At 37.7% G+C, this 21,647-nt stretch overlaps 1 protein-coding gene across 2 annotated transcripts; it reads right to left on the bottom strand.

Annotated features, from left to right (window-relative positions):
* Window positions 1–95: 95 nt before the first annotated feature.
* On the bottom strand, window positions 96–20,962 carry LOC133837085 (solute carrier family 22 member 3). 2 transcript variants are annotated; one of them, XM_062267741.1, is made up of 5 exons: window positions 20,304–20,962; window positions 3,018–3,970; window positions 2,797–2,951; window positions 2,561–2,729; window positions 96–2,162 (listed from the first exon to the last, which is right to left on the bottom strand). In XM_062267741.1, exons 1-5 carry the CDS (start codon window positions 20,598–20,600, stop codon window positions 1,175–1,177), a joined length of 2,562 nt encoding a protein of 853 aa, XP_062123725.1. In that variant the 5' UTR covers window positions 20,601–20,962; the 3' UTR covers window positions 96–1,174. The 2 variants fall into 2 exon arrangements, with proteins under 2 accessions (XP_062123725.1, XP_062123724.1); XM_062267740.1 differs by lacking the exon at window positions 20,304–20,962 and adding an exon at window positions 17,461–17,787.
* Between the last annotated feature and the right edge of the window lie 685 nt (window positions 20,963–21,647).

Here is a 21,647-nt window from a genome sequence, read left to right on the forward strand (position 1 = left end):
TATCTTGAAAATTAAACATAGATTTCATTATTAATTGTGTACATAAAATAGTTATTGAAATTTAAAGTCCACTAAATGATCTTAACTTATTCGAATTTTTTGTTTGTTTGTTTTTTTATTATGATGTACTTTATAATACGTAATGGTATTGAAATAATCAGAATTAAATGTGTAAGTAGTTTTAAAATTATTATTTATCTAATTAAATCGTAAAATTTATGTGTAACTACTTATATGTCTTTTCATGTAATTCTCTCCAGGTGTTTGCAACACAATCACTTTAATGTGGAACAGCTTTCGGGATTCTCAGAGGACTTCTCTATCTCTAGTTCATATTATTAAAATTGGGGTTATATTAGCTATGATTTAGGAAACAATCTTACGATATAATGTATATTGTGGAGACTTCAGGTATTACACATTTGTTGATAATAGAATAATACTGGAATTCTCTCTCAGCATGTTCCACATTTGATTTTCTAACTTACGATGCTATTTTATGGCTGCGCTGAAGGTTTCCCAGACTTTTCGATGTGAGGTCTATCAGCATATGTTACGACTTTAGATTAATGAAAATTATTTTGAAATATTTGCTAAAACTTATAAATATTGAATCATTCTTTGCGTTTTTCCTACGAGCGTCTTTTTTTGTATTTTAATTGAAAATTGTATAGCTTTAAGCTTAAAAGTTGTGTCTACTTAAAAATGTATCTTTGCCATTAGGGTAATATAGTATTTATATAATTTTCTCATTTTCTGAGCATTTAAGTTATTGTTGTTTTGTTTTTCGTTCAGTTGAGTTCATTTGTAAATTGTGCTCGATTTATTGTAAAGGGAGTGAACAGACTGTCACTATTCAAAGCGAAAAACGCTTGAATATATACACTTAGGCATAGCAAAAAGTTTTGGTAATGTGAATTATCAAAAAAATTGAGTTAGCCCAGATACGAGTAGTAAGGTAAGTATATCAAAACTCTAAAACTCTTGTCAACTCATTGCGTAATAGGTTTTTTAGGACATCAAATCACCAGATAATTCTATACTATGCTAGATTAAAACCAGCATTCTATCCTCACGTTTACTACAATTTCATAACTCTCAACAGCTGGTTTGCTATCAGCACCCACTCCATCGACACTCGGCACAAACTTGTACTCATATTATGTGCAACATATCACATTGGTGCACTGTCCTCGTTCATCTTGGTCGTCCAAATACCGGGCATTAGTTGTGGAGGTAGATTTGATTGTGGTGTGGTCAGTTTCCTAAAAGTATTGGCGGCATAGATGGTATTGGAATTCGAGCTTGGCACATAGCCCTTATTGTCCATTCCATCGATGACTGTGAACTGTGTCGCCATGTTTTGAGTTCCACGCGACACCGGTGAGGCTGGCCTCGAAATGGGATGTGTACGTGGACTGCTAATCAGTGACATACAGATGCCCCCAATGATGGCCAGAGCTGTGTATGAAGTCTGTGGAATCAATTGGCCAATGACGACAGTGGAGCCGATAAACGGAGCACCCAGCAGCCAGAAGCGAGCCCAGCAAATTGTCGAAAATGAAGTAATCTTGCGCTTCTCTGGACTAACGAGTTCCACTGTGCTGGTTGTCAATATGGACAGCGAAGTGGATATGGCCATCTTGGACACCATGGCCGTGCACATCAGCATCGCCACATTTGCATCTAGTGAGACAACACCCGGCTTGGGTACCAGCCAGCAGCACCAGGCAAAGAACCCAGCCAATATATTAAATATGCCTGCCCAGAGCCATTTACGTGTGGTATTCATGATGAGATACAGACCGAAGAAAGTGCCCAACATCTCACTGAAGCCAGCGACAAAAGTGTTGATGTACAAGTGCTCGCGACTGAAGGAGCGAATGTTAAGCAGACATCCATAGTAGACGCTGATGTAAAGCGACCAGGCGAGGTGCACGCAGATCATGTGTCGCACCGCCTTCTCACCCTTCCAGATAGTCCACCAGCCGGCAGGAGGCGGCGCATCCATCGCTGTCTGAGCCTGCAGCTCCAACTGTTGGTCGATATCGTGCGGCAGATTGTATCGCGTTCCGTTCATTTCGGCGCACTCGAGCAGTATCTTCTTGGCGTCCTGCACACGACCACGCTCGATCATCCAGCGCGGGGAGTCGGGTATCCATCTATGGAAGAGAGAAATGCTTAATATATTGAAGCTCAATCAAATTAGCGGTTATATAAAATAAGAATTCTAGCAGAAGTACGATTTAAGTACAAGTATTCAACAGATTCTAATAAATTGATCAACTGAACGGTATATTATTAGGTATATTTTAAAATAATAATAATAAAAGGTTAGCTGATTTGGTATATTTCTAATGTAGTACTTCATCGATATTTCAAATATGGCCGTCAAAGTATTTCAGTATTTGGCGGTATACTATTTGGTATATTTTATAACAATAATGCCGCACTGTTTTGCTTTTATTCAAAATAAGTAGCGGACATCTCACACTCGACTGTAGAGTTCTTGCTTGTTTTACTCTAACAAAAGAAAGAAAGTTAAAAAAATTGCACTTACTGCCACAAGTAGATGAGGATCACTGTTGGCCATGAGATCGCCATGTAGAGATGCGACCAACTGGACCAGAAGCTGGCCACTCCTGGCAGCATCATCACGCCAATGGACCAGAACTGCTCGAAGAGGGTCGAGACGCAAGTGCGATACTTGCCGCCCGTAATATCCGACACTGGAATAAAGTAAGAAGCAAAGATTAATGGTGGTAAGACTTAGAAATGAAAATTATTGTAACTTACTGATCATGCCACCTGCAGTGTACATTTGGGCGCAACAGACGGCGGAGAGGCAGCGGAAGAAGACGTGCAGTTCATAGGAGGCCACGTGACCCGTTAGATTACCACAAAAGATCTGGGTGATCATGCCAAAGAGCATGACACTTCGTGGACTAAAGCTGTGAGGTCATCGTAGAATAAGTAAGTGAAGAAGATGGCGTAGAAAGAGTTGTTAATGAACTTACTATTTAAGTAGATGGTTGGCCAAAATGCCGCCAGTTAGCACTCCGAACAAATGGAAGAACTGTGTCACCGAGACTAGAATATCACGCGAGCAAACCAGATCGTATTGCGTCACCACGGAGTGATAGTCGGACTCGTGTTGAAATTCGGTGCAGGGGATGACGTTGGAGTTGCGATGCAGCGGCTTCTCCCAGACTCGCGGCTCCTGGGCACTGTCCTCGTAGTTGTAGTAGTGATGTGCGTGATCCTGGGCATCTTGATATACATTGCAAAAGTCAATGGTAAACTCTTGATCCTCCTTCTCCTCCTTCTGTGGATGCGACACCTTGATCCATTGCGTCTGATTCTGGGCTCCCAATTCTGGAGGCGGTTTGCAAAAGAATTCGCCATGTCGTGGCGCTGGCGCCGTAAAAATGATGCACGCCATAAACCATGACGAAGGAATCTTGCACAGAAAGATTAATAGAACGGTCCGCAACTGCCACTTGCCCCACTGGCCAGTTATGCGACCCACTGCGTCCACTTTGCTTTGCATCTTGCTGTTCGCCCTGGCCGACTTCCCCTCCAGGCGTGCAAACGTGTCGTGTGGATAAAGCTTGCAGTCGTACGTGTGCTTGTGATTGGGTGTCTGTCCGCCCAACGGGGTGTAGAACTCCTCCTCGTTGTTGTAGTTGTTGTGGTCGTCGTTGTTGTTGTTATTATTATTATTAGCTTCGCTATCTAGGATATTGAGTGAGCTGGTGTTGTTGTTGGCTGCAGTCGGCGAAGGCGGCAAAGTCAGCGAACTGCGACGACGACACTCATTGACTGTTGGCGTGTGTGGAGCTTCAGCTTTGGTGCCTAGCGCGGAGTAGGATTGGGTTGGAGTTGCTGATATGTGTGGATTACTGGCGGGATGCTGGACTCTGCTGGGCACAGACTGCTCCTCCTTAATGGGAAGTAAAGGTGATTCAGCCTGCAAAAGAGCAAATAGAGCAGGTTTAATATACTAATCGTAAAAGTCAATGCTCAGATCTTTGTTTTTTAAAGTATATTGCTATTATTATATTAGATTAAGAAGTTACAATTAATAAGACTGAATTAAATCATACTCTAATTAATACATAAATACATAGCGTCCAATGCAGTTCTCTTATTTTTTCACTTGGAATTTGTGAGACTAACCAAGGTGTTAACTTGGTTTAATTATCCCTAAGGACGCCTAGGCTGACAATGAAGTATATTTTACACTCTATGGTATATTTGAAATCTAATACTGTATCTCAGGAATATTTTTAGTATTTTTTTGGTATATTAATTATCTTAAATAAACTATTTTACACTATTTTGCTTTTATTCACAGTCCAGCACACCCGCCTGTAGATTTCTTTCTTGTTTGAATTTCCATCACTTCCTGACACACATGATATCTGATAATGTGTTGAAAATAAAATGAGCTTAAAGGTTGGTTTGAGATATGATAATACATTAATGGCATCAGGTGTCACACATTCGCTCAAAATTTGTTGAGCTCGCATAATTTTTATATTTAACATACTTTAAGTTAAGTTTATGCAGTTATTAAATCTTATTCCTCTCAGACGATATAAAAATGTTGTTGCACCAATCATGGGGGAGATTAAGGACACTTGCTTGATTATCTCAAGTCGACATGAGTGCAATTGCGGTGCCTGCTTTTAGGCACATCGTCTGGAATCTGTTATAGGAATACGAAGAGGATACTTTATAAAGAAAGCTACAGCTGATGCGATATAAAAACAGAGAGAAAATGAATATAAATTGCATTCGGCGCCTGGGTCAGGCAATTCTCGGTTCATCTCCTTTAACCAATCTCTATTTATAGTGCTTTTCAAGTAATTTAAAACCCCAAAGCCAGCCAGCTACATATCAATTCATAGCATACACACTCCCACTCCAACACACACATACACTCACCCACATATACAAAAACATCAACACACACACGCAGACCCTTGAGCTGGCTATCAATGACATGATTGCAATGCAGAAGAGGCAACACACATAAAGGACACCACAGTTTACTCTGAACCAAGACTTGGGAGGCGGTAACCGGCAGCGGCTGTGGCTGCTGCTGTGGCTGCTGCCAGCTGGCAACTGGAGGAGGCAGTTTTGCTGTCATGTCCTTGGCCGGTCGCGAATCAGGTCGTCAAAATGAACGCACAACTCGGAATATTGAATACTTGGGTTACTATATTCTTATTCGCATTGTGTTTGCAAAAATACAAAATACATTTGCCTGCGTTCCGATGAGAAGAAGCTACCATGTCGTTTGTCTTGTTAAACATTTCAAGAATACCACAAAAATAGTAAATTGATTGAGCATTAAAAATAAATGAGAATGTAATACTAATATATCACTAAGTTAGGCATTCGAATTGAATAATTACCCCCTGCAGAACTATCGTGAAAGTCTCAAACAAGAGTTGTCTTCATTTTTCAGTTGGTAAAGTTTTTTGTTGTCATTTTTTTTTTGGGACTTTGGGAGCTTGACAAATGTCCTTGGCACACCAGCTGCAAACGTTGGGGAGTTCTGCAGGTGAATTCACTGGAATTTCATTTGCAACCCTCGAAAGACCAATCCAAACAATTGCGCATCATATTTGCTTTACTTCTTCTCATCTTCTCGCTTGATGTCCTACTTTCTTGTTGTTTTTGTTTGTTTTTTCTCTGTTTTTTGGTTTCATAATACGGTAGTATTTCGTTTGTTTCGTGAGACAAAACAGTTAAATGCGTTTCGTGCAGGGTTTATTGTTACTCGCCCCTATATCATATATAATATATATAAAATAATATGTAAAACGAGTACGTAAAAAATGTTGCCTTATGGTTACAAATGAATTTACAAAATTTAACTGATGAGCTCAGTCAAAGAGAATGACAATAATACAAGGAAACACACATTTCAATAGTGTAATATTTAAATATATGTAAGTCTCAAGTAAGTTTTTAATTTGATTTAAAGTAAAATGTGAGCGAAAAGAATGATGAAATCTCAGTCTGAAACAATGTTTTCATAGCTATAGTAAATCGACCTTTAAACACACATGTTACATTGAAAATATATGCATTATGCATATGGATTATATCACAGTCATGTGAATCCTTGAATAAACTAAAAAAACCAGGCTTAAATTGAGAAACACTTCAACTCAATCTGAAGGTCGACCACTGTTCAGAGTCGTCAGTCAGCCTATAAATATGCAAGGGCCTCTTATACATAGATCCAGTTAAAGTTTCGAATCTATTTTTACAGTTGAGTTAAATAAACAAATAAGTTAGTTCATTTAACGGCCGATTGTTTTAGTCTGATTGTTTAATCGCCTTATTGATATATTCGGGGCGACACTTGTGCAAATACTCGCAGTAGTTTGAAGGTTAATGACGGTTGTCTTTGTTGTTGTCGATACCGTTGTCGTTGTTGTTGTCGCTGTCGTGTCGTTGTTGTGGTTATTGTCGGCTGTTGCTTTTGTTTGTCAGTCGTAAAATAGCTGACGATAAATGAACTTTATTATGTGGTCACGTGACGGTTCAATAAACTTCCTTGCAAGGGTTGAGTGCGAGTTATTACATAAGGGAAAACAGTGTGAATATTACAGATTACGGATTACGCATACGTCCCATGCGCCTCTAGTGCCGCACACCAATTAGCGCTCGAGAAATCCTAACTGTTTGTGACAACTGATTGAAAGGCGTGTCGCTGTGGGCGTGACATTGATGCTCGCCTGCCAAACTGTCATTAACATTCTACTCGCAATAAGGTGTCGCTACATCGCTTGTAAATTGATTTTGTTAATCGTTTTTTACTCAGTGCCTATTAACTTTCAATTACTCCAGCCGCAAGATCGGCAATGAATAATGTATACTCGACTGTACAATTCCAATTTAGAGATTTTTTTTACAAAGTTTAAAACCTAAAATAATAATTAGATTGCATATCAGATGTCACCATATCAATCCCATAATCTCCTAACTTATACTTTAATGATAACTTCCTTTTTTGAATTGGTTCCGATTAGTTGGATCCGATTTCAAAGGGAATTTCGGCTTTATTACATTTTAATGCATTTTAAATTGAATTTTCACTTATAATCTTTTCTCCCATCCGACAAGAAGTTGTTTGTAAGCCTGAAACTTATTCGATTTGACAATTTTAATAAACGCAAAAAAACAAATAATCCAGCCATTAATAATTCATAAGCTGTTGCCTAGCTGGCAGTAGGCTTTGTCTGCTTTTTCAATGATTGATGGCCACATCACTCTAAAATCACACGGAACAGACTCATTCCCCTGACCTGCCTCAAAATTAATGCATGGTGTTGTCACTTTGGGCTTTGCAAGAAACGCACAACTATTTCAACTAGTTAGCTAGGTATTTTGTTTTCTATATTCACTTGGAAATATGGCAAGAACATACTGAACTCGGGTAGGAAATTGAATTTTCGATATCAATTGCTTTGGGGTATTTATATTTAATTGTATTAAGTATTCGCAGCATTGTACCGCAAAGCTAAGCGCTAAGACTGAAATTGCAAGCATATTTATTGTTATTTGAACAAACTCAATACAAGTACATTTCGAGGAAATTCACAGAAAATGAGCTTAATGTGTTGCCGCATTATACCTTCTATTTGTATTCAAGACGTTTGCGTAGGTCTCTCCAATGTTATGACGAGGACGGTGTTCCCCTAGGAAACCAATTGAAATTGCTTACCTCCGTTGTAATGGATTTTTCTCGTTTTTCTCAAATATTTTTCAATATAGAATTAATGAATATTCACAGCCTCATCCTAAAGTTGATCTCTCTAAGAATTGGCAAGAATCAATTGAGAATTAGAACCGCAATTTGTGGGATATTATTGTCACTTAGGCTTTCCCGTTGATTAAGTTACTAATAAATAATGTACAATTGAACTATAAACAATTAATTAGAGCTTCAAAACCCCCCAGAAAATAACATGTAAGAGATTTCGTAATCAATATTCACAGTTGATGAAATATATTAACACCATTTCAATACTCGTGACAAAAATTGTTTATTCATTTATTATGAATTAAAAAATATATTTTTTTAATGTGTCGTGAATTTGTTATTTGTTTTAAGGGAAGGACTAAGGCAATGTGATCAGGCCGCTTTTAGCTATATCTATCAATCAAATCTTCAGGCTAATTAACTTATTAAATGTTAATTGATAAATTTATTTATTAGATCATTATCCTTTGCACACATTTACTCTAAGGTATTGATTAGCCAATTGTTAAGTCAGGCGGCAAACAGCACTACTTGTGTTACTTTCCTCTCTGACCTGGACACGTGTATATTATGTATATACATATATATGTATGTATATACCTGCCCAGGTATTGTTGTTCTTTGAGCAGGCTCATCTGCTTTGAGCTGTTGACAACAATGGGCGCCAAAGTTAATTGGAACAAAGCTGAAGCAGCTGCATGCTAAATTCAAAGATGGCCATAACAAACTTACTCGCACACTTGAACGCTCACGCACACACACATATGTATATGTTATGTACATGCAAAGACACATACACAAACACTGGCATGTTTACCCCACATCCCTTAGCCCAGGCTACTCCATCTCCTGCTCTCGAGGCTGTCATTGTCATGTCAAGCTGTTGTCGTCTTCAACGAAAAGCTAACTGACGAATCTATTTTCATTTAAGGGCACCTCTAAGCCAGTTCAACTGTGGCTTGAAGCAGCTGCAGCCTTTTGGGAGCAACAGATTGGCTTATTGAAGCATTTACATCAAAACAAATCGACAACTGACGAAAATCACTTTACAAACATATATACTGGTTATGCATAAAAGATTCTCTATTAAAATTACAAAATAATCTTTGTTTCTTATAATTTTGCGCTGGCAGGTATCCCAAAGAGTATGTATGTTATGTATATTCTTGATCAGTCTGTCTGTCTGTCATTCTCTCTGTAACACTTGTTACTTTTGCACGCACGTCAAGTTTCCTTTATTTTTTTCCATGTCCACTTTTGAGATTCGAAATTGAAAAATAGCAAGTGCAGCAATAATAACAACAGTATTTTTGATTCGTGAAAATTTCGTTGCGGTCAATTGTAAATTGTAAATGTTGTTTATGAAATAATTTTGCTTTTGTTGACATATTAGTATATTTTGTTATTAATAGTATATTTTGAAGAATATAATATTTCGATATATAGTATGTTTGTGGTATATCAATTTTATGTATTTTTAAAATAGTAACGAACTAGTTTGCTTTTTTTATTTTATTCTCACTTCTAAAAGTCTGAAAAGAATTTGTTGAAATAGTCAAGATATTTACATAACGTAGAAGGTGTCAATTATCCACAACGGTAGCACATTAACAAAACTTGTTGATAAAACTATTATTTATTTAATGATATATATTTAGGGTATATTGATAGAGTATTTTATTAAATTGAATTCATACTCTAATAAGTGAGACATCGTTTTCAGAGTTCTAAGCGTATTTCCAATTTAAGCATTAAGCATTCGTTAATTATATGCACGCATGAAATAGGCTTATCCAAAGTTAACCGCTGGGCCATCGAGTCACGAACGTAATCGAGGCTAGACATGGAGCCAGACATGGCAAGGTTGAATGTAATATTTCATTAGGTAACTTTTGTCGGCTGCAGCAGAGGGAAACATAATACCCAGAGCTTTTCCATATTCTTGTAATACCGACAGATGTGCACTTCTGGATTATTCTTCTGGTTACCTCTGGCTGTGGCACGTGTTTACTATACAAAATGTATTCGAGTATTCGATGAGTTCCTCATGCGAGTGCGCAAAACATCAACTGCTGCAGGGCTGTAGAAACAATTTAGCGCAGCATGGCGTATTCATAAAATATGCCAAATTGTTATTAATGTCCTCATATACACACACATATACGTATTTATGTGTACACAAGTACAAGTACAAATGTGTGTGTGTGTGAGTGTGTGTGCGAGTTTCTTTTATGACGGACTTTCTTGAATTCCTCAACGTATATTCAAACTGCCTTCGAATGAAAGTCAATAAAATATGACCAAAGAGCTGCATTGGAACCTCAAAGCATCGTTAAATTTATGAAGAGAATTATTGGATTCTAATTGAATTAGTTTATTAATTATCTGTTATCCATAAGAATTATTCAAATCGTTGTCGTGCGTCTCGAACTGCTTAGCCAAATGTCGGCCAGCGAGTTGTGTGAACAACTGTTTTCATTTTATTATCAGCATCATCAGTATATTATTTTCATTTTTTTCTGGCTATGTTTTAATGTTTGTTTGCCAAATGCCAATTAGGTAAACAACAAGTCGGCCAACTTCAAGGTGGCTATAAAAATACTTATTATTGTTATGGAGCATAAAATTTAATTTTGTGAGGCACTGTTCATGCAGTTGCGTCGCAATTGGGCCCGAAAAGGAAGACCTACTCCCTGGTTATTGGACCACATGCCTTAATCCCCAAAAAAGGAACCATAATTGGAGACGGCTCCCGAAAAGAGGCGGCCATGATGTTGAGGGGTTTCAGTTGCGGCAAGGCCAAATACAATTATTTACGAGAATATTATAACAAGGGGCCAGAAAGGGATGTTGACTTCAGCTCAGTTTAGCCAAAATATCGAATAATCTTATATGGCTTGACTTGTTACGAAATGAACAGTCAATGGATCTTTTATTTGTTTTATTATAGGACAAACTGCTCGCAGCTCTTTCTTATAAATACAACCTAAAATTCAATTGATTTTTTTTATTTTGCCAGAAAATGTTAAGATATTTTCAAATGGATAAATAAATGTTTGAGTTATGTGACTGCTCGCCTTTCTGATGCTGCGTATCTAGCATTCACACTCATCGGCTTTTAATAAGAGTCCTTCGTGTGTAATGCTACAGGGGGTGAAAAAGGAATTTTCATGTATTTTTTATCCGAGTCCTTAAAGCATTACGTTCCTTGGGTGGCCTTGCCTTAGGTTTACGCCTCTGATTTTGATTATCTTGTTATTGTTGATTAGCAGCGGGCTGAACGAAACATTTGCGAATTGCGAAATGGAAAATGAAGAAGTCGAAAGAAACGCACAATTTATAAATAAAGGGAAGGCAACGTGTTATTCTTGTATACCCTGTGATTACATAATCCAAAAGTTGGGTGTACAGTACTATTAGTTATATATAGAGAGAGCAACCATTAACCAAAATAACCTTCAGATTTTTGTTTTTGTATTTTTAATATATTAAAATTGTATCATAAGTGATTAAGCGAATGGTTTCATTATTGTAGGATATCTAACATAACGACAATCATGTTCCTACCTCTTACTTATTTCCCATTCACTTCTTGTGTAGACAACAAGATTTCAAAACAACCCAAACATAAAACGAATGAATCATTTGACCTTGATTTGATATACAGATTTCTCTTCACTTAAGTGCAGACTATGCGGAGAATCCTCGAGAACTGCAAAGTAGGCACGTTTACTTAGATCTGTGGTCTGTTTGTTTATACCCAAGGAGAGCGGAGTAGGAAAGACTTTAGCCAGAGCTTTAATACTCCAATCTCAACATCATATATAACCTTCGGAAACTCAAAGAGGCAACAGCAGCTGCTGTTAATGGTTCGATTCAGAGTTCAAATACTAATCCGCTTATGAATCAAACAGTGAAAGTTTTGTTTATTTAATCTCATACTATTTATATAAAAAATCTTCAGTCGAGCAAGTCATAAAATAAATCACAATTTGTAGATCCTATCTGAAGGTTTTTGCATACGTTTTGAGTTTTGAGTCACTGTCTAAAGTCTAAATTTGCATGTCTCACGCACATAAATCAATAAGGAACCTTTCAGTATTAACGATAAGTGGCATATGTCGCAAAATTATTGAAAGTCAGCTAAATAATAAGATGCGAAGACGGAATGAAACTGCTTTGCCATTTTTTGTCAACGTTGCTCAACGTAAATTCAATTTTCTTTTAATTTTGCTGCCTACCAAAATTACATTAGATTTACAATTTTCAAGTTTCAATTTCCGTAACTGGCCTCTGCCTCAGTGCCCTCAAATTAATGATTCCTAAACAAGACGAAATTATGGCCCCCATCATCTAATAAGCCCCTGTCTCTTGTTCTCTCTTGTCAGTCAAGTAAATTGCGCAACGCAGCTGCAAAGTATGCAATATAATTTTATTACACAATATGTAAGTGTGTAAGTGTGCATGTATTTGCAAATGGATGGGTACATTGCACTATGGGGCATTTTCCATTTTAGCTGGCATTTAGGCATTTTTGAAAAGTGTTCCAATTAGAAAAATGTTAATGTCAATGCATTAACAGAACATCAAACTGTTATGGCTCATACCAAAAACATGTATATCTAACAGCTCTTTTGAGCACAACAGCTGTAAAGTCAGTTGTTGCATCCGAAAGCACGCTTGCTAAGTTTGCATATTTTTTATTGAGTGAACTTTGTTATTCATTTATTTATTTTGAAAGCTATTATAAAAAAATAAGTGATGGATAATAATTTCGCATGTTTGTACTATATGTTAAAAGTAAATAATTAATCAAATTGTGTGTGTTTATACTAAGATTTTGTAATTTTTTAAAAGCTTTTTAAGCTGGATTTTGAAGAACAATTTTCAACTTTGGAAAGGATTTTGAAAATGAAGTTAGCAAAAGTTAGCAAAACCTTCAAGTGTATGTTGTAGTGTTGTCAATTCTTAATCCACCAATAGTTGTCTTTTTCTGCACTTTTGCGCACAATTGGCGCAATTCGCATTTTTCTCAGAGAACCTCACGTTTTCCAACACCGATTTGTGCTCTGCAGAGCTCTGTAGGAAATAGAGAGAAGGGCCGTCTGAAGCAATGTTTTGTGAATAACTTCCTTGTTTTTGATCCGATCGGCACAAAATTTGCAGTGCACATCCGGGATAGGATTTACATTATGTCTTCCAAGAATGGGGTCGTTTGCTCTAAAATTGCTCAAAATATTCAATTTTTTTAAAATTTTCAGGGCGGAAGGGGCGGGGAAAAATTTTAAGGGGCGTGTCGAATTCTGAAGGGTGAGTATATATTGGTGTACAAATTTTATAATACTAACTCCATAGGTGTCCGTAATATTCAATTTTTTCCGATTCTTGGGGGCGGTAGAAGTGTTGCCACGCCCACTTTTCTATGATAAATTCCTTGGGAATATAGTAACATAATACCGAAAACTGCAGTAAAAATCTCGTATGGTTTACTCGTAATATTAAATGCCAGCTAAAATGGAAAATGCCCCATAGTGCATTGAATACGTTATTGCGAGAGCTGCGAGGTTCATTCACAACGTCCCGCTCTCTGTCTGTCAGCAGAAAATATTTCAATTGCCATTTAATGTTCTTCGAAGTTGCAATTGCTTTTCCTGTTGTTTTAAGGATGTTGCGGGGCAATGCTTAATTGCCATATTATTTACTTATTTCCTGTCATTTGTTTACACAATTGTCTTCTTTACGCATTGTTGTTTCGTTAGCCAACAGCATACATTTTGTTTACCCTTGGGGTAATTAATAATATCAATATTCTGAAAGATTATGCAGTAATACTTGATGATAAGAGGTAAAGTGTCATTGCTTCGATCGTTCATAGAGTCAAATACAACAACAACCACAACAAAAACAACACTCGCAGTTATCCTTTCTTTGTGCTTTTGTTTTGTGTTTGCTATTCAATTTGTTGGATATCGTATGAAAGTCTTCCGTGGTGCGTGGTGGACTTACTCAAGCTTATATCTTATAAACATGCATTAGTGGCTTTTCAATCAAACAAACAACAACATAAAAGGTGTAATGCCTGCTGGCTGCAGCTGACAAGTTTGAGTTATCGATATTGTATTGATAACAGTATATACATATATATATATCGATTACTACTAAAGTAGCAAACCGATTTAATGTTGTGGCATTCACTAAAATTGTGTGTGGCCTTCAATTTTTACTTAAAACAAGTAAGAAAGTTACAGTCGAGTGTGCTCGACTGTGAGATACCCACTACCCATTTTAATAGGGGCAAAATATTGCGGTATTATTTCAAAATATACCGAAAATACTAAAAATGCTAAAAATATACCAAATGGTATGTTTGGTATATCGATACAGCACACCATTCAAAATATACCATAGACGGCGCAATGTATCAGATTGTCAGCCAAAGCAACTAAGACCCCTAGTAAGTAGGCGTTTTTGCCCATACAAAAGTATTTCTTTAACAACTTCCACAATTTTTATCTGCTCGCAACCAAATTTTCAGGAATGATAACTACTATAGCAATTATAGTATAAACCAAAATTCGCAACTCCAGCTTTAAATTTACGCTTGTTATTCGATTTTTTGATTTCCGGGGCGGAAGTGGGCGTGGCAAAATTTGAAACAAACTTGATCTGCGTGCAAACATAACAAATGCTGTCGAAAAAATTATAGCTCTATCTCTTATAGTCTCTGAGATCTAGGTGTTCATACGGACAGACGGACAGACGGACAGACACACAGACACACAGACGGACAGACGGACAGACGGACATGGCTATATCGTCTCGGCTGTTGACGCTGATCAAGAATATATATACTTTATAGGGTCGGAGATGCCTCCTTCTACCTGTTACATACATTTCCTGCCGGCACAAAGTTATAATACCCTTCTACCCTATGGGTAGCGGGTATAATAAAATCAGAGCATAATTTATGCTCTACTTCCAGACCCAAATAAATTGGCGGCAATCTCTTTTGTTAGCCGTGCTCTGTGATTAAAGTTTCAAATGCGCGACACAAGCGACGCCAATTGATTATCTCAGCAAGGATGTAACGAAGTCATTTTTTATACTTATAATTTGAGCTTATCCAAGAAGAAGAACAAATCTGTATAAGATGTTGGTGTACGAGTATGTTTGGAATCTTATATCTAAAAAGGGCGTTATTCATGGTTTGTCTACTTCCACTTATCTCTTTGCGAGAGTCTTCTGTGCTTTTTATGTGAAAGCTTAACGGAATTGTTTTGCATAAACTTCAAAGCATTTTTGTGCCCACGCTTGATTAAACGTGAACTTCGAAAAGTGGCACTATGCTCAGGATTTCTTCTAGAAAACATCCAAGCTTGCCATTTACACAATTCCCAATTGAGTTGTGAACTTGTTCTCAACTCTTCAAGTTCAATGAACGGTAAAGTTTACAACCCTTGCGATAAGTATTCGCATTAAATTTCTTGGGCAAAGTGCGAAAAGGTTAATCAACTGTCCACGAGCAGCTGAAATTGAAAAGCCAGTCAAAAACGTAATTAAAAGCAACTAAAAAGCACGCTTGTTTAATTCATTTCTTATATTTTCTCATTAAAAATAATCCATGAGACTCTTCAAGAGCGAACCCAAAGTTTTATTGCTTTTCAACATTTCAATAATTTGAAGTTTGCCTTTTAGTTTGAGTGTCCTTTGACCTAACCCAAAGTGCAGGCTTTTCGGATAGACACAGTGAAAACTTTAGCGGTCAACTTAAAGCAGAATTAATTTGGCTGTTGCCTCATTGTTTTGGTTTTGGTTGGGTTGACATCCAAACTTTTTGTTCGTACCATAAAAGCGTCCTTTTTGCGTGCTACTTCTACTTTTATGGTGATGAGTGTGTGTCTATGCACGAGTGTGTTAGTGTTTCTGTTTGTGTATCTGTCTCTTTTATGACATAATTTGGCCATAACACTTTTGGGTACAATCAGTGCCTACAACTGTTCTGACTGTGCAATTACAGTAACAAATGTCCCAAAATATATGGGCACAAACAAACTGCATGTTCTTCTTTCTTGACTAGACGAATTACAAATTAAAACTTTAATTCGCTACACTTCTCAATTAAATATGATCTTTTCTTGCTTAGTTAGATTCTAAGAGTGTGTTCTTGATTTCCGATGCTGTTCGAAGCATGACCATAAATGTATGCTCGTTTATTATAATATATATTAGCTGTGTGTTTTTACATAATTTGCATATCCACAAATGCAAATACGACCATAAAAGCAAAAGAAAAACACAAAGAACAAATGATTTGCATAATCTCCCAAGCAGTCTCTAGATAGATTATATACAAAATCGAGCACATCGCATACACGAGAAGTACATGTGAAATTTTTCAGTTGAGCTATTAAAGAATTATTACAACACTCCCGCCATGCGCAGGCATTTCTAATGAGCAGCTTCATTGCTGATTAGAATAAGCGAGAGTTGCCTCCGTTTTAACGAAATTACCTGTGAGACTCTATCAACTGTCAAGTTGACACGTGTCTGCTCTCCAGTTAGTTTTTCCTCTTTTGTTTCCCGACGTCTATGCAAATATTATCTTAAAAAAAACGCGTCACAGCGTTATTTTTGACTTGTAACGATTTTCACAGCTCAACTCGAATTCCCTCTTCTAATTGTCAGTGAGGAGAGTACTTTAGCTCTGTGTAAATTTAGGTATAAAAGAGAAGCAGCTAGTTGTATCTCTAACATACATATTACTTGACTCTTTCTGCTGATGTCATCATAGAAGTTAGGGAATTTAATTAAACATTCAAAACAGCTGCAAGCCAGCGAAAAGGAAGCCTGGCCAAATACAGATATTGAAGGCCTTTTCACATAAACTGCGGATAAGAAAGAAGGAGAATACAAAAAATATCCTTAGATTGCAGCACACAGATAGCGCGGCAAATCCTCAGCTCTTCGTCGGGTTTAAAAGGCAAAAGCAAAAGGAAGCAAGGAAGGTGAAGTAAACAACACAACGAATAAGGACAACAACAAAGGTACTCTTAAGTGTCTCTATAGTTATTTATTTATGAAGAATAAAAGGAGCCCTTGCAATTGTTCGCAAAGCGAAAGTTCTTTAAATGTCGCGTTTTCTTTTCCCTTATTAAAGTTTATTATTCGGCGAAGTTGAATTGCGTATAAGCTGCGTGAATAATTGCGTGAATAATTAAAGAAGAAAAGATTTGATTAATAGTGTGCTGTCAGGCAGGAGTCGTTAGCGTACTCTTTACTGTGTGCGTAGAACTAACTGAGAATTTAAATATACATTTTAAAAGGTTCTCAGAAGAGTCCACGCAGACGTACCCTGAAATTCCCAAAAAGACACAACTTTGTAAGCCTCGCAAATGAAACCAACTAATCCCCAGACCCCAGGGATATATGACTTCTGAGTATCTGGTGTGGCTAAACGGAAGCTTACCGAGTTGCTGGGCCTATAATCCATATCCAAACTACACACACTGAAATTTGTTACACTTGCCACCCAAGACCCTCAAAGGTCACCCCAAAAAACTTATCTTGGCCACGCACAATTTGTCTTCTGCTATGGCAGCACTTTTCTAATTAGCCGACTATGCTTATGAGCGGGAGTTCATCATGGCACTTATCTCTAGCATGAATTTAAATACCGTTGTTTCATCCTCATCCTCGTCCTCGTCCTCATCTCCATCACCCTCGTCTTCATCCTCATCCTCGCCAGTGGTTTTAATGTGCGCCTCATCACATCTCGTTGCTTGTGTCGTTAACTTTTCACTGGATGAGTTGCTGTTGTTGCCGCTGCCATTGGCGGAGTTGTTACCACCACCGTTGCTGGTGGTGGTGCCATTGCCTAGCACGCTCTGACCATGGCCATGACCATGACCAACATGGTTTTTATTGCCGCTGCTGCAGACGCCGCCACCGCCGCCGCTGCCGAAGCCAGAGCCAATGTTTGTAGGCATAATGAAAGGCAGCCGGCAATTCGGAAGTTGTCCGGAAGTTAAACCCGCTAAACGTCAATTATCCGCAGATTTATTGCATCTTTTTGCCATGCTGTTTCACTTCACGCATCTTCACATATCAATCACACTCACACACACTCACAAACAGTACAGAGTGAAAGCCCGCAATGAATTTTAAGGAATTTGCAAACGTTTTCACTTTCAAATTCAAATTTAAAATTCCAATGAACTATTCTCGATATACAAGGTTAAGCTCGTGAAGTTGCACTAATTTAGCTATTTTAAAATGTTCCCTGTATATTTAAGGTTTATTGGAATTGTATAAAGTAGTTAGCATTGCCATTGAATTGAAAAGTTCAGTTACGAGTTTGCGAAATTAGGACAGTTTGATAGTTAGGCCATTGGCCATAAACGCGCTCAACTGCATATAGTTTGACAAATTGTCACACTCTTGCGGCGTCCGCTTTTTGTATCGTACTGGCGTTCGCCCAACGCGCAACTGATTTTCCGAAATGCGGCAAAAAGCTCACGACAGCCGAGCTCACCAACGTCGTCGCCATCACCTCCGCCTTTTTCCTTGCACTTTTCCGAGGGGCCAATGTGAAAGCAAAAGCGTGAATGTGAACGTGAACGTGAACGAGAACGATAACGAGAACAAAAGCGACACGAGAACGAAACGGAAAACGAAAGCTTTTCCCACTACACGACTTCTGGCTTCATTCATGACCAAGGTTTCGGCTCCACATGGCCAAAATGTCACGTGGTTTTGCTTTTCGCTTTCACCACACGAAGTCGAAGTCAAATGAAGTTGGAGCTTTGAAGTTCTGGCAGCTCGCAACAGCTGTTGCAGCACCCTCCATGCCATTCCCTACAAGGAATTGCTAATCCCCTGGAAGGTGGATATTATCTCTGCATGGCACTGATTTGTTTTTCGCAACTACTAATTACAGTTAGTTAAGCATTTATAAATTAATTATGTTGGCAAAGCAATAAATGGAATGCATACATTGTATTTGAACCAACATTTCCATTCATGTTATCGTGCCGTAAATATAGTTTCAGTTCTTGCCAACAATTCGCAATTGCCTGTGATAATCCTCGACTCCAGTCAAATTGGTGACGCACGTGCCACTCCGAGCAATGCTCTGACTGAACTCACTTGCTGCTAAAGAGTTGTCATTGTGACTGACACAAGTCGAAGAGCAAATATGGGAAGGGTAGAGATTTTATAATGCTCAAATGAGTGATACCCTAAATAAGTTGTTAAAACCTAATATAAAAAAAAAAATAATCGATTCTAATTAAATTTTAAGAAACTTTAAGAAACTTCAAAATGTTAAGAATGAAAACTGAATTCCAACAGATCCAACAGTTTAAGCTATATATATGTATATATTTTCGATATATGATAATGAAGGAAATTCAAGAAATTGTATAATCTTTACAAAGCACAAACTTACATCGACAATTTCAATTGTGCTTAATAAGACTTTCAAGAGTTTCGAGCTGGAATCTATTAATCATGATATCAATTCATCAAAATAATTTATTAAGATGCTATTGTTGATGTGTCACAGTTGTTAGCGCTATTTTATTTATTTATTTATTTATGTATTTATTTGCTTATTTACAAATTTAATTTGATGAAAATGACAGGTCGAGTGGTTAGGATTCAACCGCTAATAAATTTGTAAAACAGCAAAAAAGCAAGAAAAAAAATTGTTTCTGCCACGTGCTGCACACAAATTAGATGGAAGTTCGTGTTTTGCACTGATTACGCATACGCCACGTAGCTCTCATTCCACCAAAACGAAACTTGTTTATGTTGTACAACAAAAAGGGAGACAACAAAAATTACTTAGAAATTTAATGAGTTTAAAGGTTGTACTCAGATTTGTTTGTCTTTGGGTCTTTAACTTCGAAATCAAATTAGTACTCCCCATTGTTACATGCGGCGTATGCGTAACAAAAATGCTATTAAAGTATTCTATGCAAATTGCTGCTGCCACATACAATTAGAGACACGCAAAGTTGTGCGATATCCTTGAAGATTTTCATGGACTTTCGCAATATGTATTTGCTTCTTGTTTTCAGTGCTTAACTTGCGCAACAAACTATCAATGTAAGAAGCTCAGTTCCAGCAGTTATATGATGAACGAATAGTTAAATTGTCCCTTTAAACAAAATACGTAAAATGGAATGGGGGGAACAGCTATAAGTGGTGATCTTTAGCTGCGTTATTAAGGAGAGTGTGTCGATCAAATAACCTTGAGAGAGGTGATTACTTGACCCAGAATGAGAAGGAGAGAGAAACAAATAGTGAGTTCAACAACCCGTAGTCATTCCCATACTCGTACTCATTGCGTTTATGAAGTTAATAAGTATCTGCGATTAAGTTCACAGGAGTAGTAGGCTTTGGTACTCAGCTTGATTCACTCGCTAAGTGCCTAACCGGACGTAGTACTCGATTCTTAATATGACTATATATGTATGTTATTTAGTTATTTAGCTTGATCAGACACGAAACAAACCTGCACTTTGAGCATCACAATCTTGATCTCAAGTTTATCGTTTAGTGAGATGCTGCCACGTGTCGAAACTCCCAGCTCTGTGAACTCATTGCTGTTGTTATTGCTGTTGCTGATGGTGTTGTTGTTGTTATTGTTGTTGTTGCTGTTGATGCTTGTCACATTTGCTGGTGGCAGATGAGCCACTAGTTCCGCGGGCTCCTCTGTCTCCTCTGTCTGCTCGTCCACTTGCAGACGACAGTCGGTGAGAGGATTGCCGTTGGTTCCCATTAGGCTGGCATCGGGGTGTATGAAACTCATTTGGCTTCAAAGCGAATTGCACTGAATATTCAAGTACGAGTTTGCAACAAGTATTTAAGGTATTCACAATTTTTATTGTGTAATTTCGTTTTTTGTTGCTTTTCTTCTCGCTATATGCGATTGCACTTTATATAATCACTGCACAAGCCAATTGATTTATTATATTTTTCTGCCTTTTCCAATCAAGCCAACAAGTTAGCAGCACTTTGCATTTTCTTGCCTTTTCAATTTCGATCTATTTCCGCTGGATGCAAAGTTTAATAAATTTCAAATTACACAGCTATTGATGTAATCACAAAACGGCCACTGCGTCGCACTGAGGCTGCCGTAAGGGCCCCGTGTATGTCTTCGTACAGAATTGTGAGCGTTGTGGCAAGTGTTGAGATTTCCGCTTGTATACTGTTTTTTGGCCGTTCTTTCGTTCCGTTGACGCTCAAAAGGAAGAGCGTCGCGAGCATCATGTCAGTATATTTATAGATTGAAACACCTAAACAGCATTCAAGCATCAAGCAGCTAACATACAAATCTATCTGCGACTGCATGCTGCAATCTGTTGCAAGCTACTTCCGTGCGGATGGTCGTGGCAATGCTCAGAGTCAAGTTCAAGTTTACGTCCAATGTGACGCCAACGTCACTTGTGGCTGCGAGAGGCACCGTCCCGAGTACATCGCGCCGCTCTATGTTGTACTACTAGTAGTTGATCTAATCTCGTTGCTGCCAAAACTATTCGCACACACACACACACACTTACACTAACACGAACACAAACAGAAGCACAAGTACAATCACACACCCACCTCAAGTGTTGTGCACATATTATTATTGTGTGGTTGCTCTTGTTCGAGGAGGAGCACAATCAATAGAGCAGCGTTTGCCAAAAAAAAAAAAAAACTAGTATAAACTAATGGTGCTATGTTGTGAAATACTGAATACCCTTTCTCTTATGATATGATAAGCTAAATTCTCAATGAATATTGAGCTGACAAACGGAACACAATTGTATAAATCAAATACTTGTGAGAATTAATGTATACTATAGTCGAGCAT

The sequence above is a fragment of the Drosophila sulfurigaster genome, chromosome 2R (genome assembly GCF_023558435.1).
Source record: "Drosophila sulfurigaster albostrigata strain 15112-1811.04 chromosome 2R, ASM2355843v2, whole genome shotgun sequence".
NCBI classification, from domain to species: Eukaryota; Metazoa; Arthropoda; class Insecta; order Diptera; family Drosophilidae; genus Drosophila; species Drosophila sulfurigaster.

What these genes read in the sequence shown, in the direction of transcription:
- LOC133837085 (XM_062267740.1), bottom strand. Translation starts at nt 17,772, where the DNA reads ATGCCTACAAACATTGGCTCTGGCTTCGGCAGCGGCGGCGGTGGCGGC. An exon ending in CACTGCAGGTGGCATGATCA is followed by an intron (nt 2,730 to 2,796) that starts GTAAGTTACAAT and finishes ACTTTATTCCAG; the next exon opens with TGTCGGATATTACGGGCGGC. An exon ending in ATCCTCATCTACTTGTGGCA is followed by an intron (nt 2,163 to 2,560) that starts GTAAGTGCAATT and finishes TCTCTTCCATAG; the next exon opens with ATGGATACCCGACTCCCCGC.